The sequence below is a fragment of the Bubalus bubalis genome, chromosome 11 (genome assembly GCF_019923935.1).
Source record: "Bubalus bubalis isolate 160015118507 breed Murrah chromosome 11, NDDB_SH_1, whole genome shotgun sequence".
In the NCBI taxonomy this organism is placed as follows: domain Eukaryota; kingdom Metazoa; phylum Chordata; class Mammalia; order Artiodactyla; family Bovidae; genus Bubalus; species Bubalus bubalis.
Window position 1 is genome coordinate 44,914,810 of NC_059167.1, and position 21,439 is coordinate 44,936,248.

At 40.2% G+C, this 21,439-nt stretch overlaps 1 protein-coding gene across 2 annotated transcripts in view; it reads right to left on the reverse strand.

Moving 5' to 3' along the window:
* LEO1 (LEO1 homolog, Paf1/RNA polymerase II complex component) overlaps positions 1–13,538 on the reverse strand; it is a 34,261-nt gene extending 20,723 nt beyond the window's left edge. Inside the window, exons 1-3 of one of the 2 annotated variants that reach the window (XM_006065963.3) lie at positions 13,255–13,538; positions 3,384–4,145; positions 1,480–1,584 (exon numbers count right to left, since the gene is read on the reverse strand). In XM_006065963.3, coding sequence (XP_006066025.1) covers positions 1,480–1,584; positions 3,384–4,145; positions 13,255–13,312 — 925 coding nt within the window. In that variant the 5' untranslated portion in view covers positions 13,313–13,538. Of the gene's footprint in view, positions 1–1,479; positions 1,585–3,383; positions 4,146–12,880; positions 12,903–13,254 lie in introns of those variants that run through there. The other variant, XM_044925018.1, reaches the window with a different exon arrangement.
* Between the last annotated feature and the right edge of the window lie 7,901 nt (positions 13,539–21,439).

A 21,439-nucleotide genomic window follows, 5' to 3' on the forward strand; every position in this document is an offset into this window, starting at 1 on the left:
TACCATGTTATCATCAGTCTCTCCACCCTACCCTGACCCCAACAGAATGTGGATTTTACAGGGAGACGTCTTTGATTACTGCTACATTCCGAGTGCACAGAATAGTACTAGTACAAAGCAGATTCTCAATAAATGTGAACAAAATAAAGTAATTAATATATCTGATTCTCACAACAACACTATTTTAAGGTGATAGCATCATCTCTCTCTTAACAGATCAGAAACTGAAATTTAGTAAGTAATTAATTTAACCAAAATCAAACAATTGGAAAGTAGAACCACAAAGATTCTAACTTGGGTTATCTGATTCCCAAGTCCATGTACATAACTAGGAGTTATAGACCCAAAGATCTTTAAGTAAATCCCAGAGCTTGTTGTTCTGTCCAGCTGTCTCCTTTTCTCTCTAGTTGACCTGCTAAATGTTTGCTTTAGTTATACTGTTACTTGTGATAATTTATATAAGCTATTTAACATTAATGCCTAACTACCATTCAGCACAATAATGGCTGTGTAAATTATCAAAATTATGTTATTGTAACTTTTATACTAACATCTTTATTGTATAATAATTTGCCATTTGAAATGTAGTCATACATAGAGATAAACAGGTAGATCTCGTGTGTGTGTGTGTGTGTGTTAGTCGCTTAGTCATATCTGACTCTGCGACCCCATAGACTGTAGCCCTCCAGGCTTCTCTATCCGTGGAATTCTCCAGGCAAGAATACTGGAGTGGACTACCATTCCCTTCTCCAGAGGAACTTCCCAATCCAGGGATTGAACCCTGGTCTCCTGCATCACAGGCAGATTCTTTACCATCTGAGCTTCAGGGAACCCCCTCAAAGTCACTCAGTCGTGTCTGACTCTTTGTGACCCCATGGACTATAGCCACCAGGCTCTTCTCTTCTGTCCACGGGGATTCTCCAGGCTATTCTATTGGAGTGGGTAGCCATTCCCTTCTCCAGGGGATCTTCCCACCCAGGGATCAAACCCGGTCTCCCGCATTGCAGGCAGATTCTTTACCAGCTGAGCTACCAGGGAAGTCCAGGCAGATCTTATATCCTTACAAAAAACCTACCTTATCTAACACTGGGTTTTTATGAACTCTTCATCTAAAATAGCTTGAAGAATCAGCTTCTTCATCTCATATTAACCTATTAAGAACCTAAGAACAAGCTAACAAGCTGTCCTGGAACTGTCACGATTCAACCTGAAGAACAGGCAATGCCACTTCCTCCTCAACAGAGCCTCGGGCCCCTAACAGCAGACTCACTCAGACTACAAACGAAGCAGGTCCTTCAGCTACTTAAGTGTGAGCAGTTTCTCATATCTGTACAACTTCCCTGGGTACACTAAACGTATCCACATTCTTTTCTGTGAGTCCTGCAGTCGGGGGTAAACACCCAGGGTTGCGAATGTACCACAGTTAAACGCAGAGAGAGGAATGGAAATATAGATATATAAAAGAAGTAAGTAGAGTACCTTTTGGTACCTCAGTGTCACTCTCCGCTTCTGAATCAGATGCAATTGCATTCTTGCGTTTCATTCGTAAAACTTCATCCTCACTATCACTGCCTCTTGCAGATTCTGTAAGAGGAGAATCAGAAGTTCTGCATAATCACAGTCATACCACCACTTTGATTTTTTGTGTTTGAAAAGCAACACTGGAGATAGATAAACTATGGACCACCCATACAATGGAAGATTACTCAGTCATAACTAAGAATGAACTACTGATACAAGTAACGATTTGGATGCATCTCAAATGCATTACAGAAAGTGAAAGAAAAAAGGCGCCACTACTGTCTGATTTCATTATAAGATGACATTCTCAAAAAGACAAAACTCCAGTGACAGAACAGAGCAGGAGTTGTTAAGGGTCCCAGCTGGGGAAGTGTATGACTACAAACGGGACAGAGGGAGTTTTTTAGGGCTGAGAGAACCTTTCTATATCATGACTGCGGTGATGGTTACAAAAATCTACACATGCGTTAATGTTAAGAGAACTCGACATACACACAAACAAATCAACTTACTATGGTTAATTTTGAAATAAAATTAAAAAAGGAACATTGGTTTTTGTGAGCAGAAAAACTTGGGAGAATGAGAAAAGCAGTTCTGAAACTTTAAATTTATATATCATTCAATACAGAAGACAAAAGAGAAGGAAATACGCTGTAATGGAAGACACGAATATGTCATTTCTGGATGGAACAACTGTTCACGCAATTTTCAACCCAACCGCTGTAGAACTAGTTAAGGAGGATGACCAGCGACAAGACTCCCACTCTTAGTTTTATGTTAGTCTGCTAGTATTTGGGAAGTAGTGCGTAAGCCTTAATGATTCTGGGTATTCCCAGTACAAATAACTCTACCCAGAATTAGTTATTGAATACTTACAACAGTTTTATAGTCTATATAGACCTATATCCATCTCTGGAAACTTTTTGACCTCCTCTCCTAAATAATGTTAAAATGCAATCTTAAAAGCTATCCTGAGGTATGTATTCCAGAGGAAAAGACCTCCCACTCCCCATACTGCAGCTCTCTAACAAGACAGAACCAATATATAATTATAATCAATTACTTATAAAAATGAAGCAACCCAGACATTACTACAGGAAGACTTCCAACTTAATCAAAGTGACTTTTGTATAACACAAAGAAATCAGATGGTTAACTGTTTTAATATTTTATATAAAGAACGTGTTAACTTCAAGAAAACAGTGTAAGTGGCTATTATGAAAAGGAATCCAAAAGCCAAAGTTCCGCTCCATGTTTCCCGCTGTCTTCAGGGAATGAATGTTCTAATGCAAGCGCATCTCCCCAGGATGAGGATGCATGTGTCAGGCTATCATAACTCACTGAGATCATCCAGCCTGTGTTGTCATTCTGGATATCATGCTCCTCAGGCAACCTCCTGACTTACAATTTGGTATCCAATGCAAATTTCCCCCCAAAGGATACAATGATAAGAGAAAAATAACTGATGCTCTTGAAACAATCTTGCAATTCAATTTTTATAACTTCCCCCCCAGGCACATCTATTCTCATCTGGGGCATGCTCTTCAGTTACCCACAAAAATGGAACTAACTCTATTCACTATCTAGCTACTTTAGCACTATACACCTTACTCTAAGACTTTCCTCTTTAAATTTTTTTCTTCCTGATCTATCATTAATGAAATGCAAGGGGAATAGACAGAAATAATACACGGATTAGCAAAATGTTTACGAGTAAAATGTATAGAGTTAGAAAAGGCTGAAATTAAGGAACAGAAGAGAAAAACCAGAGTACTAAAGGTGGGACTGTAAGAAGAATCAATGAGCCCCCGCTGTACCTCAATGCTTCTACTAAACCACTTTGGTTCTCATAAGTGTATTACCTGATTTATGGTCCTGTTCCTCTTCATCATCTGAATGCCTGTGTTCTTCATCCGAGGGCTGTGGCCTTTCATCATCAGAATTTTGCATTTTCTCTTCATCAGATATCTGTGGCCGCTCTTCATCATCTGAGTTCTGTTTCTCATCATCATTATCAGAAGCTGCTGGCCGTTCATCATCAGAATTAGCCTTCTCCTCCTCAGACAGCTGTTGTCGCTCATCCTCTGAAAGCTGGGGCCTCTCCTCATCATCTGTGTTCTGCATTTTTTCATCATCATCAGAATTCTGCAGTTTATCTTCATCAGACCCTTGTGCCCTCTCCTCATCATCAGAATTTTGTATCTTTTCATCATCTGACTGATCGCTTTTATCTTCCCTGCCCCATTTTTCATCATCTGAGTGTGCTTTTTCAGAACCTTCTGCTTCCGAGTGATGGCTCCCTCCATCTGATCTATGACCATCATCCTCATCATCATTGTCATTTCGGGTTTCTGATCCACTGTGCTGATCTACATCTGATGGATCGTTGTCTTCATGGTCAGAATGCTCAGAAGCTTCTGATCTATTGTCTGATCCTTCAGAGTGATTATCACTCCCACTATGATGAGAGGCTCCCTCATCCTCACTGTCATCTCCAAACAGTTCCTTATTACTTGGTTTTCCTGCATCATCTCTTTCATCTTGATCACTTTCACTCCCAGAGGCGTTACTGCCAGAAGCAACATTCTCTTGATCAGAATCCGAGCCGGATCCAGAGTCAGAATCTATGGGATCATATAAACACAGGGTGATGTAAGCAAAAAAAAAGCAGAATAAGGAACACTAAAAGTCCATCCCAACATAAAAGCAAGGAAAAAACTTCTTAAAAGCTGTTAGAATCTATCTTCTCAGACTCTGGAAAATAAAAGTTGCAACAACCAGGGGAATGTTTAATGAGACAAAAAAAAGCTGAATCTCAGTAAAAACACAGAATTTAGGGATCTTCTAACATACTCTGGTCCCTATCCCCACCCCCCACTGCCCCCAACCCACCCCTTGGTCAACACTGCCTTGAAGATAATATAATACCCTGAATTTCTGGCCCATGTGCCACTAATGGAGGGAGCAGACAGCACCTCATTCGCAAAGAATCATGGTTGTTAGTTCTGATCTGTCTGGTGAATCACTGAAGGGACTGGCTCAAAGGACTTGACTTTATCTCACATAACTTGGAACACTCTTGTTGCTAAGGTGGCTACTCAAAACATTTTACAGGTAGATGTATTAGTTGTGTCTGCTTGGGACAATGAATAACAGTTAGGGCAAACAATAGACTAACTAAAAAGCTTGGTTGAAAAGGCTGCTGCTGCTGCTGCTGCTGCTAAGTCGCTTCAGTCGTCTCCGACTCTGTGCGACCCCATAGACGGCAGCCCACCAGGCTCCTCCATCCCTGGGATTCTCCAGGCAAGAATACTGGAGTGGGTTGCCATTTCCTTCTCCATGAAAAGGCTGAGGAATGACATAATATGGGGAGTTAAGGATTTTAAAAGGATGACAAAACTTCTGGAGGAAAACACAGGCAGAACACTCTCTCACATAAATCACAGCAAGAGCTCTTTCAATCCATCTCCCAGAATAATGGAAATAAAAACAAAAATAAACAAAGGGACTTATTTAAACTCAAAAGCTTTTGTACAGCAAAGGAAACAATAAGCAAAATGAAAAGACAACCCACAGATTGGGAGAAAACATTTACAAATGATATGACCAATAAGGGATTAGTCTCCAAAATTTACAAACAGCTTATGACACTTAACAGCATCAAAACAAATAACCCACTCGAAAAATGGACAGATGACCCAAATAGATGTTTCTCCAAAGAGGACATACAGATGGCCAACAAGCACATGAAAAGATGTGCACATTGCTAATTACTGAGTGAATGAGTAAGTGAAGTCGCTCAGTTGTGTCTGACTCTTTGCGACCCCATGGACTGTAGCCTACCAAGCTTCTCTGTCCATTGGATTTTCCAGGCAAGGGTACTGGAGTGGGTTGCCATTTCCTTCTCCAGGAGATCTTCCCGACCCAGGGATTGAACCCAGGTCTCCTGCATTATAGGCAGATGCTTTTACCATCTGAGCCACCAAGGAAGATTCTCTGACAATTATTAGAGTAATGCAAATCAAAACTACAATGAGCTACCACCTCACACAGGTCAGAATGGTTATCATCAAAAAATCCACAAACAACAAACACTGGAGAGGGTGTAGAGAGAAGGGAAGCCTCCAACACTGTTGGTGGGAATGTAAATTGGTACAGCCACTATGGAGAACAGTATGGAGATTCCTCATAAAACTAAAAATAGAGCTACCATATGACCCTGCAATCCCACTCCTGGGCATATACCCAGAGGAAAACATGATCTGAAAGGATACATGCACCCCAATGTTCATTGCAGCACCATTCACAACAGTCAAGACAAGGAAGCAACCTAAATGTCCATCAACAGAGGAATGGACTAAAACATGGTACATATATACAATGGAATATTACTCGGCCATTAAAACATAATGAAATAAGGCCATATGCAGCAATATGGATGGACCTAGAGAGTGTCATACTGAGTGAAATAAGTCAGAGAAGGAGAAACATCGTATAACATCCCTTATATGTGGAATCTAAAAAGGAATGATACAAATGAACTTACTTACAAAACAGAAAGAGACTCATAGACTTAGAAAACAAACTTATAGTTGCTGGGGGGGAGGGATAGTTAGGGACTTTGGGAAGATTATGTACACACTGCAATATTCAAAATGGATAACCAACAAAGACCTATTGTATAGCACATGGAACTCTGCTCAACTTTATTTGGCAGCCTGGATGAGAAGGGGGTTTTAGGGAGAATGGATACATGTATATGTATGGCTGAGTCCCTTCACTGTTCTCCTGAAACAAACACAACATTGTTAATGGGCTATATCCTAATACAAAATCAAAAGTTCATTATAGAGAAAAAAAAAACCTCCCACAATAAATGAAACAAACAAACAAATAAAACCCTCCCATATAGTTTTGGCAATCTGGAAAGCCATGCACTTCCCCAGGGCTGTGCACATGCTCAAGAAAGAACCAAGAGGGCCCTAAGACCTCACTTCTGGTTGACCTTCAGGCTCCATGAAAGCAAGAAATGAAAGCAAAGACAGGGCGTAAGCTACTTGCTGGAGTGCTGATACCGTGCCCTAACACAAACAGAGACAACCTGTGAAATCTGGAAGTTCTTCTGTGATTGCTGTTGTTTCTTTTTCTGCATATAAGGAAACCTCTGTCCAATCACTAGCTGACCACTAAGCTAATGGAGCAGAAACTTTAGTGGTCACATACAAAAATTGCAGACTTTACAAAATTAGTTCAAAAGAGTCAACAATAATTACTACAACAAACAGCAACAATAAATGCTGGGGGTGGGGGTGGGGAAGGGAGTGTGCTGTCCTGCTGCTACTGCTAAGCTGCTTCAGTCCTATCCGACTCTGTGCAATCCCATAGACGGCAGCCCACCAGGCTCCCCCATCCCTGGGATTCTCCAGGCAAGAACACCGGAGTAGGTTGTCATTTCCTACTCCAATGCAGGAAAGTGAAAAGTGAAAGTGAAGTCGCTCAGTCATGTCCGACTCTTAGTGACCCCCTGGACTGCAGCCTGCCAGGATCCTCCATCCATGGGATTTTCCAGGCAAGAGTACTGGAGTGGGTGCCATTGCCTGCAATATAATTTCAAAATGTCCAATTATCAATAAAAACTTATAATGCCTGCAAAGAAACAATGAAGTATGGCCCATACATGTAAAAGAAAGGTTACAATTTGTCCCTAAAGAAGCCCAGACAATGAAAATGATATCTTATCAAATACAGAATATCAATAAAAAGACAGATATTATTTTCCCAAAAACTGAACAGAAAATCTGGAGTTGAAAAGTATAACTGAAATGAAAAATTCATTAAAGAGGTAAACAACAGACGTGAGTGAGAAGAAGAAAGAATCAGGAAACTTATAAGATACATAATTGAGATTATCCAGTCTGGTGAACAAGAGAGAAAAGAATGAAGAAAATGAAGAGTCTAAAATACTCGTAAGAAAACTGCAAGTGTACCAATCTATGCATAATGGGGGTTCCAGAAGAAGAGAAAAAAAGAGAAAGGGACAGGAAATACATTTGAAGACATAACAGCCAAAAACTTCCCAAATCTGATGAAAGACATGAGCATACACATCGAAGCTGTTTAACAAATACCAAGAAGGATAAAGTTAAAGAGACAGCACCCAAGCGCATCATTATCAAACCACCTAAAAGACAAAGTAAAATCCTAAAAGCAGCAAAAAAGAAACAACTCATCCCATACAAAGGATCATTGGTAAGGATAACAGCTGATTTCTCATCAGAAACCATAAAAACCAGGAGGCAATGGGATGAAATATTCAAAGTGCTGAGTCAATCAAGAACTTTATATTCAACAAAACTATTCTTCAAAAATGAAGGAATTATAAACAACAACACAAGATAAACTAGACTTCCTCAAAATGAAAAGCTTTTGTGCAAGAAAGGATATTGTCAAGAAAGTGAAAAAACAACCTATAAAATGGGAGAAAATATCTGCCAACCATATATATGACGCATATGTAATGGAAACAGTGAGAGACTTTATTTTCTTGGAAACAGTGAGAGACTTTATTTTCTTGGGCTCCAAAATCACTGCAGATGGTGAATGCAGCCATGGAATTAACAGATGCTTGCTCCTTGGAAGAAAAGCTAAGACAAATCTAGACAGCTTATTAAAAAAGCAGAGACAATACTTTGCTGACAAAGGTCCACCTAGTCAAAGCTATGATTTTTCCCGTAGTCATGTACGGATGTGAGAGCTAAACCATAAGAAAGCTGAGCACTGAAGAATTGATACTTTTGAACTGTGGTGTTGGAAAAGCCTCGAGAGTCCCTTGGACTGCAAGATCAAACCAGTCAATCCTAAAGGAAATCAACCCTAAATGTTCATTGGAAGGACTGATGCTGAAGCGGAAGCTCCAATACTTTGATCACCTGATGCTCAGAGCCGAATCATTAGAAAAGACCCTAAGGCTGGGAAAGATTGAAGACAGAAGGGGATGATAGAGGATGAGATGGTTGGATGGCATCACCGACTCAATGGACATGAGTTCAAGCAAGCTCCGGGAGATGGTGAAGGACAGGGAAGCCTGGCATGCTGCAGTCCATGGGGTCGCAAAGAGTCGAACATGACTGAGTGACTGAACAACAACAATCTGGAATATATAAAGAATGTTTACAACAACAACAACAAAAAAACAAACAACCCATTTTAAAAAATGGACATTGAACTTGAATATACATTTCTCCACGGTTACACAAACATGAAACAAATACATGAAAAGATGCTCAACATCATTGGCCATTAGGAAATGCAAATCGAAACCACAATGAAATATCACTTGACACCAACAATGATGGCTATATTTTAAAAAGGGATAAAGAAAAGGTAAAATAGATATTGGCAAAGACGTGAAGAAATAGAACCCTCAAACATTGCGGGTGCTAATGTAAAATGGTTACAAAAATGGTTGGCTGGTCCAAAAATGGTTTGGTTGCGCCTCAAAAAGTAAAACAAAGAATCGTATGACTCAGCAGTTCCACCCCTACATATATATATATAAAATTCCACCCCAAGAGAACTGGAAATAGGCACTTACACAAATACTTGTAAACAAATGTTCACAGCATCACTATTTAAATAGCCAAAAGATGGAAACAACCCAATGTTCACCAGTGGCTAAATAAACACTGGGATATATACATAGAGTGAATACTATTCAATCATTTAAAAGAAATGAGGTATTGATACATACAATAGGGATGAATTTCAAAAACACGATGGCAAGAGATAGAAATCAGACACAAAAAGCCACATGTTGTATGAGTCTCCTTATATGAAATGTCCAGAACATAGAAAATCCACAGACGTAAAAAGCAGATTGGTGGTTGATGGGGGCTAGTGAAAGGAGCAAATGGTAAGTAACTGCTCAATGGGTGTGGTGTTTTATTTTGAGGTTATGAAAATGTTTTAGAACTAGACAGAGGTGGTGGCTGCAGGACATTTTAAATGTACTAAATACCACTAAATTGTTCACATAAAAATGGCATATTCAGCAACCAAATTGAAAAGAACTAAAACTGTCACTATTTGCAGATGACACATTATATATACAAAGTCCTACAGACTCCACCAGAAAACTGTTGCCGCTAAGTCACTTCAGTCGTGTCCGACTCTGTGCAACCCCACAGACGGCAGCCCACCAGGCTCCCCTGTCCCTGGGATTCTCCAGGCAAGAACACGGGAGTGGGTTGCCATTTCCTTCTTCAAGACTAATAAATAAATTTAGTAAAGTTGCAGAATATAAAATCAATACACAGTTGTGTTTCTATACATAAATAATAAGCTAACAGAGAAATTAAGAAAATAATCCCACTTATAACTGCAACAAAAAGAATAAAATACTTAGGAATAAATTTAACCAAAAAAGGTGAAAGACCTGTACAGTGAAAACTGTAATACAGTGATGAAAGAAACTGAAGACACAAATAAATGGAAAGATTGCGCATGGATTGGAACAATCGATATTGTTAAAATATCCACACTAACCAAAGTAATCTACATTTTGAACACAATCCCTATCAAAATTCTAATGGCATTTTTTATAGAAATAGAACAAAGAACTCTAAAATTTGTGTGAAACCACACATACACACAAACCCATACAGTCAAAGCAATGTTGAGAAAAAAAGAATAAAGCTGGAGGCATCATGCCCTTGATTTCAAACTGTATTACAGACACATAAATCACTGCAACAGAATAAAAAACTCCGAAATAAAGCCACACATATATGGTCAATTAATTTACAACAAAGGAGCATGCCAAGAATACACAATGAGGAAAGAATAATAAATGGTGTTGAGAAAGCTGGATAGCAATATGTAAAAGAATGAAACTGGGCCACTATCTTATTACACCATACACAAAATCTAACTCTAAATGGATCAGACTTAAATTTCAGAACTGAAACCATAAAATTCCTAGAAGAAAACATAGGCAGTAAGCTCCTTGACATCAGCCTTGGTTATCATTTTTTTGGATTTGACACCAAAAGCAATGACAACTAAAGCAAAAATAAACAAGTGTGACATATCAAGCTAAAACACTTCTACACAGCAAAGGAAACCATCAACAAAATGAAAAGGTAATCTACTGAATAGGGTAAAATATTCACAAATCATATATCTGATAAAGGATTCAGTTCAGTTCAGTCACTCAGCCATGCCCGACTCTTTGCAACCCCACGAATCGCAGCACACCACCAAAAATATATAAAGAACTCATATTATATATATACATATCAATGGGCAGAAGACCTGAATAGACATTTTTCCAAAAAAGACATACCAATAGGTACATGAAAAGATGCTCAACATCACTAATTGAAAGAGAAATGAAAATCAAAACCACAGTTGGAATGACTATTATCAAAAAGACAAAAAATAACAAGTGTTGGAGAGAATATGGAGAAGAGGGAACATTTGTACACTAATGGTAGGATTGTAAAGAGGTGCAGTCACTATGGAAAACAATACGGAAATGTTTCAGAAAAAGAACAGAACTACTATATGATCTACTAGTCCACTTCTGGGTATTTATCCATAGGACACAAAAACTTAATTTGAAAAAATATATGCACACCTATGTTCACTGCAGCATTATCAAAATATGGAAAAAACCTAAATGTCCATCTATGGACAATGTGGTGCATACAAACAACAAAATATTATCCACGCCACTATAAATATGGCATATATACAAAGGAATATTATTCAGCCATAAAAAAAGAAGGAAATCTTGGGAATTCCTTGGCAGTCTAGTAGTTAGAGCTCAGAGCTTTGGCTGCCATAGCCCAGGTTCAAACCCTGGTTGGGGAACTAAGATCCCACAGGCCACACACGTTTTGTCAGAACTCTCCACCATGACCTGACCATTCTGAGTGGCCCTGCACAGCATGGCTCATAGTTTCATATGTGATCATTTTGGTTAGATTTCTGTGATCCTGGTTTTCTTTTGAAAGCTGTGGGATTATTAAGTTCTTGCTTCTGTCTGCCGTCTGATGGACTGTGTACGTTCCCTGATGGGAGGAACTGGCTGGGAGGAAAACTGGGTCCTGCTCTCCCGGTGCAGGGCTTTGCCGAGTAATCTTTAATTCAATTGTCTGCTAATGGGTTGGGCTGTGCTCCCTCCCTGATAGCTGTTTGGCCTAACAACTCTCAGATGGTTAAGAATGTAGCAATGCAGGTGATGTGGGTTCAATCCCTAGGTCAGAAGGATCCCCTGGAGAAGGGAATGGCAACCCACTCCAGTATTCTTGCCTGGAGAATTCCATGGACAGAGGAGCCTGGTGGGTTACAGTTCAGAGAGTCACAAACAGCTGGACACGACTGAGTGACAAACAGTAACAACTGAGGCAACCCAGTCTTGGAGTCTACAGGCTCTATGTTAGGACCACCGGGGACCTCCCAAAAGGACTTACGTCAACCCATGCCTCCCAGGACTGCAGCTGCCAGTGCCCCTGTCCCTGCGGCAGGCCATTTCCAACCCTCACCTCTGCAGGAGGCCTTCAAACACTCACTACTGCTTCTACCTATTCAATTATTTATGTATTAAGCGATGAAGTTAACTGAGGGAGGGTGATGATCTTTGCATCATTATAATCCCTACACTTAGCAAAGTAGCTATAACACGATAGAGGATCTATAAAGGATGAATGAATGAACTTCATGGAAGTGAGTGATGCCAGGGTTCACATGGCTCCGGTTCCTTAGAAGGGTGAATGGGATACGGACAAATACAGCAGATAGGGTAATAAAAACATTAGAAAAGTAAGTGGAACAAGAGTTAGTATAAGGGCTCTATACTTCCAGATCTATCCTGACCAGAACCTTCAGGACATCCATCCTGGTAGAGCCCTCACACTAGATTCCACTTGGTGCTCCCCTGCATCATGAACATACACTTATTAATTCATTTCATCACCAAATCCTTCATCCCTTCTCTCCAAACACAGACTTCATATGCTCCCCAATCTAATACCACCGACTCAAAGAAAATTCTAGAGTTTTGTACAGATTCTCGGAGGACACGGCAATCCACTCCAGTACTCTTGCCTGGAAAATCCCATGGACGAAGGAGCCTGGTAGGCTAGAGTCCATGGGGTCGCAAAGAGTCAGACATGACTGAGCGACTTCACTTCTTCGGAGGACACATTATCTCCATCGCGTAACACCTATATGCAGCCCTACCCCAGTAACCTTGCCAGTCTTCTCACCCAGACATTTTAAACTTTCCATCACGCCACGTTCTGGTTTCATTCAAAAGGACAATCAGAGCCCCTCTGCAAATTCATCCTGTCCATACCCATGTTCCTGAACACGTAATTTCCATTCATTCACAATAGTCCATGTGCAAGGCAGGACAGAGCAGGACTCTAAGGTTCCTCCTGTCGCTGCGCCGGCTCACCGGCCTCCATTCCTGCCCCGCGCCTAGGGGGCTCGGCTTGCTCGATGGACATCAAGAATCTCGAGGCACACACTCTGCATTTGTCCCTTCATCCCCTCCCTCGGGAAAAGGCTGGCACCGCCGGGAGGGCAGGGGGCGCTGAGGCAGAAGTAGAGGAAGCGCCATCCGCCAGCGGCGCCAGAGCGTTCACAGACCCGGAATCGGGTCGCTGTAGGACTCCCGCCGGAGAAGGCCCACCACGCTCGCCTCCACCGAAGCCCTGCGGACCCCACCTTTACGCTCAGGATCGCTGTCGGCGTCGCTCCCGAATAGGTCCTCCATATCCGCCATTGCAGCGCACGTCCGCCGCAGTCTTGACCGGGAGCGGCTCCCCGACTGCGTTTACGGCACGGAACCAACGAAACGCGACAGTGTCGCAAAGATTCGCTAAAAAGTCTCCTTTTCTACTGGAAGCTTGTTTTCGCTTGCACTTTGAACCCGCACTTGCCCACGCTCTTACGTCCAGCAACCCCGCCCTTCGTCAATATCTGTTCTTATTCGCGAGGATTCTCACCTGGGTATATCAGGTCTGAGTGTCAGTGGAGGGGGTGGTACTTGGGGGCTCCCAGGAAGGACCTGTGACCGTGTTAAACCTGCCTGGAGTCAGGCCTGCAGTCCTTTGTTTTATACGGATCAGCTGTTCTCAAATTGTTGAGGACTCAAAATGCTTTTGTTTATGTGGCTTGTATCTATTGATATTTACTGTAATAGTAATTAAGGCAGAAATTTTAAAACGTCGTTGTACAATAATAAACGAGTTAACATAAAATAGCATTTTAAGATTTTAAGTGACTTATTTCTGAAAATTGAAGAGTGGAATTATTTACAGTTTTGAAAGCGTCTTTGGTATCTGCCTCAAATGAAAACAGCTGAATTCTCATACCTGCTTCTGCATTCAATCTTGAGAAAGGTTTTGGTTGAAGCTTGTGAAGAAAATCTGTCCTCACACACACATATGTGTGTGATTGGAAGAGGAGAGGAAGGACCTCTCATACCCCTAAAAGGGTCATCTTCTGACCAGTCTGACCACAACTTTGCTTGCTTGCTTGCTTGCTAAGTCACTTCAGTCGTGTCCGACTCTGTGTGACCCCATAGTCGGCAGCCCACCAGGCTCCCCCGTCCCTGGGATTCTCCAGCCAAGAACACTGGAGTGGGTTGCCATTTCCTTCTCCAATGCGTGGAAGTGAGAAGTGAAAGTGAAGTCGCTCAGTCGTGTCCGACTCTTAGCGACCCCATGGACTGCAGCCCACCAGGCTCATCCATCCATGGGATTTTCCAGGCAAGAGTACTGGAGTGGGGTGCCATTGCCTTCTCCAGACCACAACTCTAGAGTACTGTATGTCAGACATCAAAAATGTGCCATCCTAACCCGGTACACACTTTTATATAAAATTGAAACAAATAATCACAAAACAGTACTGATTACTAAGATGCAACCTGAGATTTCCTATTCTCTTTTATTTTATTCTGTTTAAGCTTGTTTTGTTTTATGCTGACAGGCAGTGCATCTACTAAATTCATTTCGTGATTTATTTAATGGCTTGCAGCCTGCAGCTAGAAAAACACAATTTCGATTCCATTGACTTATTTTTTCAGGAAAAAAACTAATTTTGCTGGGGAATGTGGCTAAACAATTGCACATTATAAAATCAGGCAGTAATAGAATTTTTTAATAGGTCAGTGCTAGATAAACCCTTTTGCTTTACAGAAGCTCAAAGAAATGAAGTGACTTGGATATGTTAAACAACTAGGTCTCTTCTAGGAATTTTGAATTTTCAGAAATGTACATCCAGTGTTAAGATATTATCTGATTAGCTCAATATGGGGGCTTTGATCTTGGACAGGCAACAGTAGATTTTTTAGTTTGGAGGTTATGAGGTATATTTTTGTTGTAAATTGGAGTGCCTGATAAGGTTTAAATGGACAAGAAGTGGGACTGACTATGTTATCCTAGAGCTATTGTGTATAAAATGGATAATATAAGAGTAAGTAGACGGGATCACTTTAAAACTTTCTGGAATGCTGGAAAAACCAGTATTCTATGTGATTGTGATTCAGTTTCATTTTCATTTGGAATACTATCCTTGAAAAGAGCATTGATTAAATCTTAACAAATTGAATTACAGTGAGGCCTGCTGAAACACCCTACCCACCTTGACTAGCAGAATTAATGTGTTTATCTCATATGAATAGTGCAAAACAAATAACTTCTGGTTCCTTGATTTGTTTTTTGTTTGTTTGTTTGTTTTTGCTATACATTGCTCTTCTATTCAAGTTGTCTTTAGACAGGATCTAATACATTTAATTAGATTTCAGCTTAATCAGTCACAGGTAGTGCTTGCCTGAGGTTACACCCAGATCACTATCATTGATGTTTACAGTGTTCAAATAACCTTTTCATTTACTAGCAGAGCTGGACAGGTTTTTCCTATTGGGTTTGTGTTTTACTTTAACTTTGGGTATTAAGATTCATTCATTTATTCATTCATTAAGATAATCTTTTCTTTTGCTCTAGGGATGGAAAATCTCATATGTTAGGTGAGTAACTGGATAAAACATTTCCAGGATAGCTTTATCATTTTTTTCCAGTTTTTGAGAGTTTGTCTTTTTCCCATGTTCTGCCTTCATAAGATCCTCAAAATAGTAAGCAATACCCACTAGTCAAAGAACAAAGATTAAACTAGGTTGGCTAACAACACAAATAACATGACACAATTAGTGTAACATTACAAACACTTCTATAAGGTATCTATCTTTAAAATTGATAAAAATCTATGCTTCCATCAAGTTGCAAAACGGAAATATTTGTTATAAAGTTTGTATAACATCTGAAAGACTTAGAGGAAAAACAACAGTTTGATTAAACAATACATTAACTGCAAATTCACTCCATTTATGGTAAACTGCCACCCCATGGGAGGATCGTGTGGCTCATTTCTGAGTACTTTGTGGATGGAGTTAGCCTTTAGAAGGCACAGCTTGATCTAAGCTAAAGAGAAGAATTCCCAAAGTCTCTCCAGCAGCAAATGAACAGTGTGTGCTTGTGTTTGTGCTCAGTCGTACGACCCTATGGACTGTAGCCCACCAGCCTCCACTGTCCGTGAAATTTTCCAGGCAAAATACTGGAGTGAATTGCCATTTCCTACTCCAGGGAATCTTCCCGACTCAGGAACCGCACCTACTTCTTTTGAGTCTCCTGCATTGGCAGATGGATTCTGTACCACTGTGCCACCTGGGAAGCCCCGAATGAACAATGGGGCAGCTCATTTCTTGGAAAACACAGAGCGTTCACTTATCATCTGCCTTTATTAGATTTCTTACTGAATTGAGTCCCTGCAGTGGGTGCTATGCAGATGTAAAAATAAGAGCAAAGATGATTTTTTCATATATATAGAAGTGCTTTGAACTACTGTCAACTTTAAAAAAAATGCACAACGTGAGAGTTGCAAATTAAGCTTTATTTGGGGCAAAATGAAGACTGCAGCCTAGGAGACAGAGCCTCAGATAGCTCTGAGAATCTGCTCTGAAGAGGTAGAGGGGGAATAACAGTATATATGTGATTTTGGTGAAGAGGGAGTACATGTAGTCAAGCACATATTTTTCCAGAAGCTTCTGCTATGCATGAAAGAGAATCATCACTGTGAAGGATTTTGGTGCTTTTCTAGATATGAAGTGATATAAGAATTGCACTCATAAATTGACTCCTGAAATTATCTTGATATCTGAACACATGTTTTGCCAGTTCCCCCACCCCCAGCACAGAGTGCCTCATTTCTGCTCACCATCCTGAGCTCCTTTCAGGGAGTGTTGAAAATCAGCAGTTGCAGCAGCACATAATTTAATTTTTGTAGAAGTAAGTGGCAAGTGCCAGTTTGTTGTTCAGTTGCTGAGTCATGTCTGATTCTTTGTGACCCCACGGACTGTAGCACGCCAGGCTCCTCTGTCTTCCACATCCATATCCTGGAGTGTGCATAAATACTTGTCCATTCAGTCAGTAATGCTATCTAACCATGTCATCCTCTGCCACCCCCTTCTCCTTTAGCCTTCGATCTTTCCCAGCATTAGGGTCTTTTCCAATGAATCGGCTCTTCCCATCAGATGGCCAAAATATTGGAGCTTCAGCTTTAGCATCAGTTCTTCCAATGACTTTTCCAGTTCAACTTTGAATTGATTTCTTAAAGGAAACCAATATTGATTTCCTTTAAGATTGACTGATTTGTTCTCCTTGCAGTCCAAGGGACTCTCAGGAGTCTTCTCCAACACCCCAATTTGAAAGCATCAGTTCTTCAGCACTCAGTCTTATTTATGGTCCAACTGTCACATTCGTACATGACTAGTGGAAAAACCATAGCTTTGACTATATGGACCTTTATCAGCAAAGTGATGCCTCTGCTTTTTAATATCTTGTCTAGGTTTGTCAAAGCTTTCCTTCCAAGGAGTACCTTTTAAATTCATGGCTGCACTTACCATCTGTGGTGATTTTATGTGCTCAGTTGTTCAGTCATGTCTGACTCTCTGACCCCATGGGCCATAGCCTGTCAGGCTCATCTGTCCACAGGATTTTCCTGGCAGGAATACTGAAGTTGGTTGCCATGCCATCCTCCAGGGGATCTTGCTGACCCAGGAATCAATGGGTGTCTCCTGCATCTCCTGCATAGCAGGCTGATTATTTACTGCTGAGCCTCCAGGGAAGCCTTCCAGTGATTTTGGACCCTGAGAAAATAAAATGTCACTGTTTCCACTTTTACCTCTTCTATTTGCCATGCTGTGATGGTACTGAATGCCATGATCTTAGTTTTTTGAATGCTGAGTATTAAACCAGCTTTTTCACTCTTCTCTTTCACCCTTACCAAGAGGCTCTTTAGTTCCTCTTCATTTCTGCCACTAGAGTGGTATCATCTGCATATCTGAAGTTGTTGATATTTCTCCCAGCAATCTTGATTCCAGCCCACCATTTCGTATGATGTACTCTGCATAGAAGTTACATAACTTAAATAAGTTAAATATACAGCCTGTGTTACTCCTTTCCCAATTTTGGGCCAGTCCGTTGTTCTATGTCTGGTTCTAATTGTTGCTTCTTGACCCACACATATGTTTCTCAGGAGGCAGGTAAGGTGGTCTGGTATTCCCATCTCTCTAAGAATTTTCCACGGTTCGTTATGATCCACACAGTCAAAGGCTTTAGTGTAGTCACTGTAGCTGACACTATATTCAAGTGCTGAAGAATGGGGAGCCAGAAAATGATTAATATCCCTAGGAGTTAGTCGAAAAAGGTTTCTTAGTACAGTGGTCTGAATGTTTGTGTCCCCACAAAGTTCATGTTGAAATCATTTTTGTGCTTAATTGATGATATTAGAAGATATGGCCTTCAGGAGGTGATTAGGTCATTTTAAAAGGATTAATACTCTTATTTTAAAAAGATCCCACGGAATGGAATTCATTAGCCCTTTCTACTATGTGAGGACACAGTGAGAAGCCTTTTGCTATGAACAGTGAAGACAGCTCTCACCAGAATGCAACCATGTTGGCAGTTTGACCTTGGACCTCGCAGCCTCTAGAGCTGTGAGAAATAAATTTCTATTATTTATAAGCTACCCTCTGTGTGGTATCTTGTTATAATAATGAGAACAGACTTAAGACAGACAGGATGATTCAAGCTAGAATAAAGGAGTAATGGGAGGAAACCCAGTTATCAGGATATAAAATTGAGAAGAACTTAAAATTCAATCAAGCAAAACTTCAGTTAGTTTATCAAATCTATTCCTTGATTTTCATGAAGTTCCAGCACACTGAGGATAAAGAGATTATTCTAAAAACTTCTAGAGAGAAAAATCAGCTGATCTTCAAAGGATCTTGGAATTAACACTAAACTGTTCAATAATTCTGAAAGTTATGAAACAATGGAGAATTGCTTTTGAAATCCTGAAGGAAAATAATCCATTCTAGACTTTTATACTCGACAAACTGTCGTTTGCTACACGGGAAGAGCAGTAAGATTCAGTGGAAACCAGCCTATATGTCAGCAGTCCTGAGACTGCTGTGCTGTGAAAAAACCCAACTAGCCCATGCAGAGGAACTACATAGAAATGTATGGCCAGCCCTCAGCTTCCGTGCACCCCCTGCAGTTCCAGCTCCAGTCTATAGGCCACCAGTGCTTAGTTGAGCCTTTCTTGCATGTCTGTCTCACAGAAACCAGGAGATAATAAGTGAATGTTGTGGCATGAGGCCACTAAATATTGAAGTGGTCTGTCACACAACAATAGCAATTGAAAGAGTTACTCAAAAACTGTACAGTTGATGAATGTGGCCCACCAAAAAAGATGGACTAAACCAAGGAAGATAAAAACTTGAGAAGCAGGAAATTTAAGACGGCACAGAGGCAGAGACTAAAGTTAGGTCTGCAGGCCTAGAGGGATGCTGGTCCAGATTGGAACAAGAGGACCGAAGGCTCCGTGAGAGGACAAGATGAACAGACTGTGAAGGAAACAAAACTAATAAAATACCGGATACATTCATCCAGTAAGGATTTAAGTGCCTTCTCTGTGCCAGAAACTATTCTAGGCACAACAGAGAACAAAATAGAACAAGTGTCTGTTCTTAGAAGCTAGCATTTTGGTGGAAGATGAAACAAGAAAAGACAGAAATATACATCTCACAATACAGTTTCAGCTGTTTTCCAAAATGACAGCAAGCCCTTTGGCCAAATCTTTTTCTTCTCATTGTCATTAATCTAACTCACTTTTATAAGACAAATGTCAACTCCAAAGCACTAGTAAGTAATTGTTCCCTATGCAAATGAGAGTTTGGACATGCAAATATGAGTTTGAAAAACATCCTGGTACACTTCCTATGAAAACTTGCACTTGTGTTGAGAAAAAAGAACAGAAGTAAGACAACAAGTCAGTTATTTCTTAGGACTGAGCTAAGATTGTCTTTTTGAAACCTTTTCTCTTGAATCTAGGGTTAAATTTAGGGAGTGGCTTCCTTGAAGAGGTAGGATTTAGATTCTTCCTGGGAGCTTAAGGGTTACCAGGAAGCTGTGTCCTTAAAAGACCTAAGCCGAAGATCAGATGAGGTCAGTGCTCTCCACACTAGAAAAGCTGGAACGTCAGCTACTGGGGGAAGGAGTTAGAAGGAACAAAGAAAGGAGGATACAGAACAGAAGGTGGGGGCACCGTGGGTGCAAATGTTAGTACAAGCCACGGAGTAAGTCAAGTGATCTGCTACAGGGATACCAAAGAAACTGAAAGTGAGGATGAGGAGGGAGAGAAAAGAAGGAAAAATGTATTAACGAGACAAAAAGAATAGAAGAAGCATCTACAAGAGAAAAGGATGAAAAAAATTTTTTAAATAATAATAAAATAGTACTAAAGTGGGGGAATATTGAAACAAAAATGAGAAAATACTCCAGCAGTATAACCAAAGAGGGGGGAAAGATTTACAGGCTCCCATGACAACCAATATTTTTACAGATCAGAAGGAATCACTAAAACAGATTTGGCACACACAAGATACAAAAGATAACTGAACATTTCAGTTTATAGTAAAACTACATCTCTTCACTGGATTTCCTTATTCACCTGGTTGTTTCAGCATCATGTGAGAATACAACATAAATGCAGAGATACCATTTCACCATAGGGTGATAACTGTGCATGCAGGCAGTTTCTGGCCCTCAGTTTATTTCATCTAATCCAGAGAAGGGTTACCAGAAGAAGATACACTGCATTTCATGCTTGCAATTGCAAAAAAAAACAAAAAGAAAAGCATTATGGTGTTAAAACATTTAACAGTAATATGGCAACAGGCCACAAGATGGTGATGGTATACCCTGAAGAAACCCCGGGTCTTCTGCAAAATGACACACACACACCTCCGTCTTCTGCAAAATGAGATACGCACACCTCTGTCTTCTACAAAATGATGTGCACACACACACACACACCACCCGTACCCACCCCCCTCACCAGTTTTTCCTCTAGCAAAAAATTGACTTGAGGAAATGGGCAGGGAGATGTGAAGGAGAGATTTGAAAAACTAACTTTACATAGTAATCAACATTAAAAACATATTTAAAAAGTTGGAAATATTTGTCCACTTGTTTTCTTTATCCCAGATTTTTAAAAGCAGTACATTTAAGACTAGCAAACATTAAGGAAATATTTCAGCTGTAGGCATTCTGATTTTTATGTATCTATTGAAAAGTGATCAGTTTAAATAAAGTAACTGTTACCTTTTGGGAAAATTAAAATTTTTTTCCTTGTGCTTCATAAAATGAAATTTACTTAAAGAGTCCACTGAAGATTTCATTTCTTTGACTGCAGTTTATTTCCTTACTCTTTAAGGAAATGACAGGTAGGGTTAATCCTATGTCTTAATTGGTGTGACTGCAGGTTAATAATGATTCATATGATATAT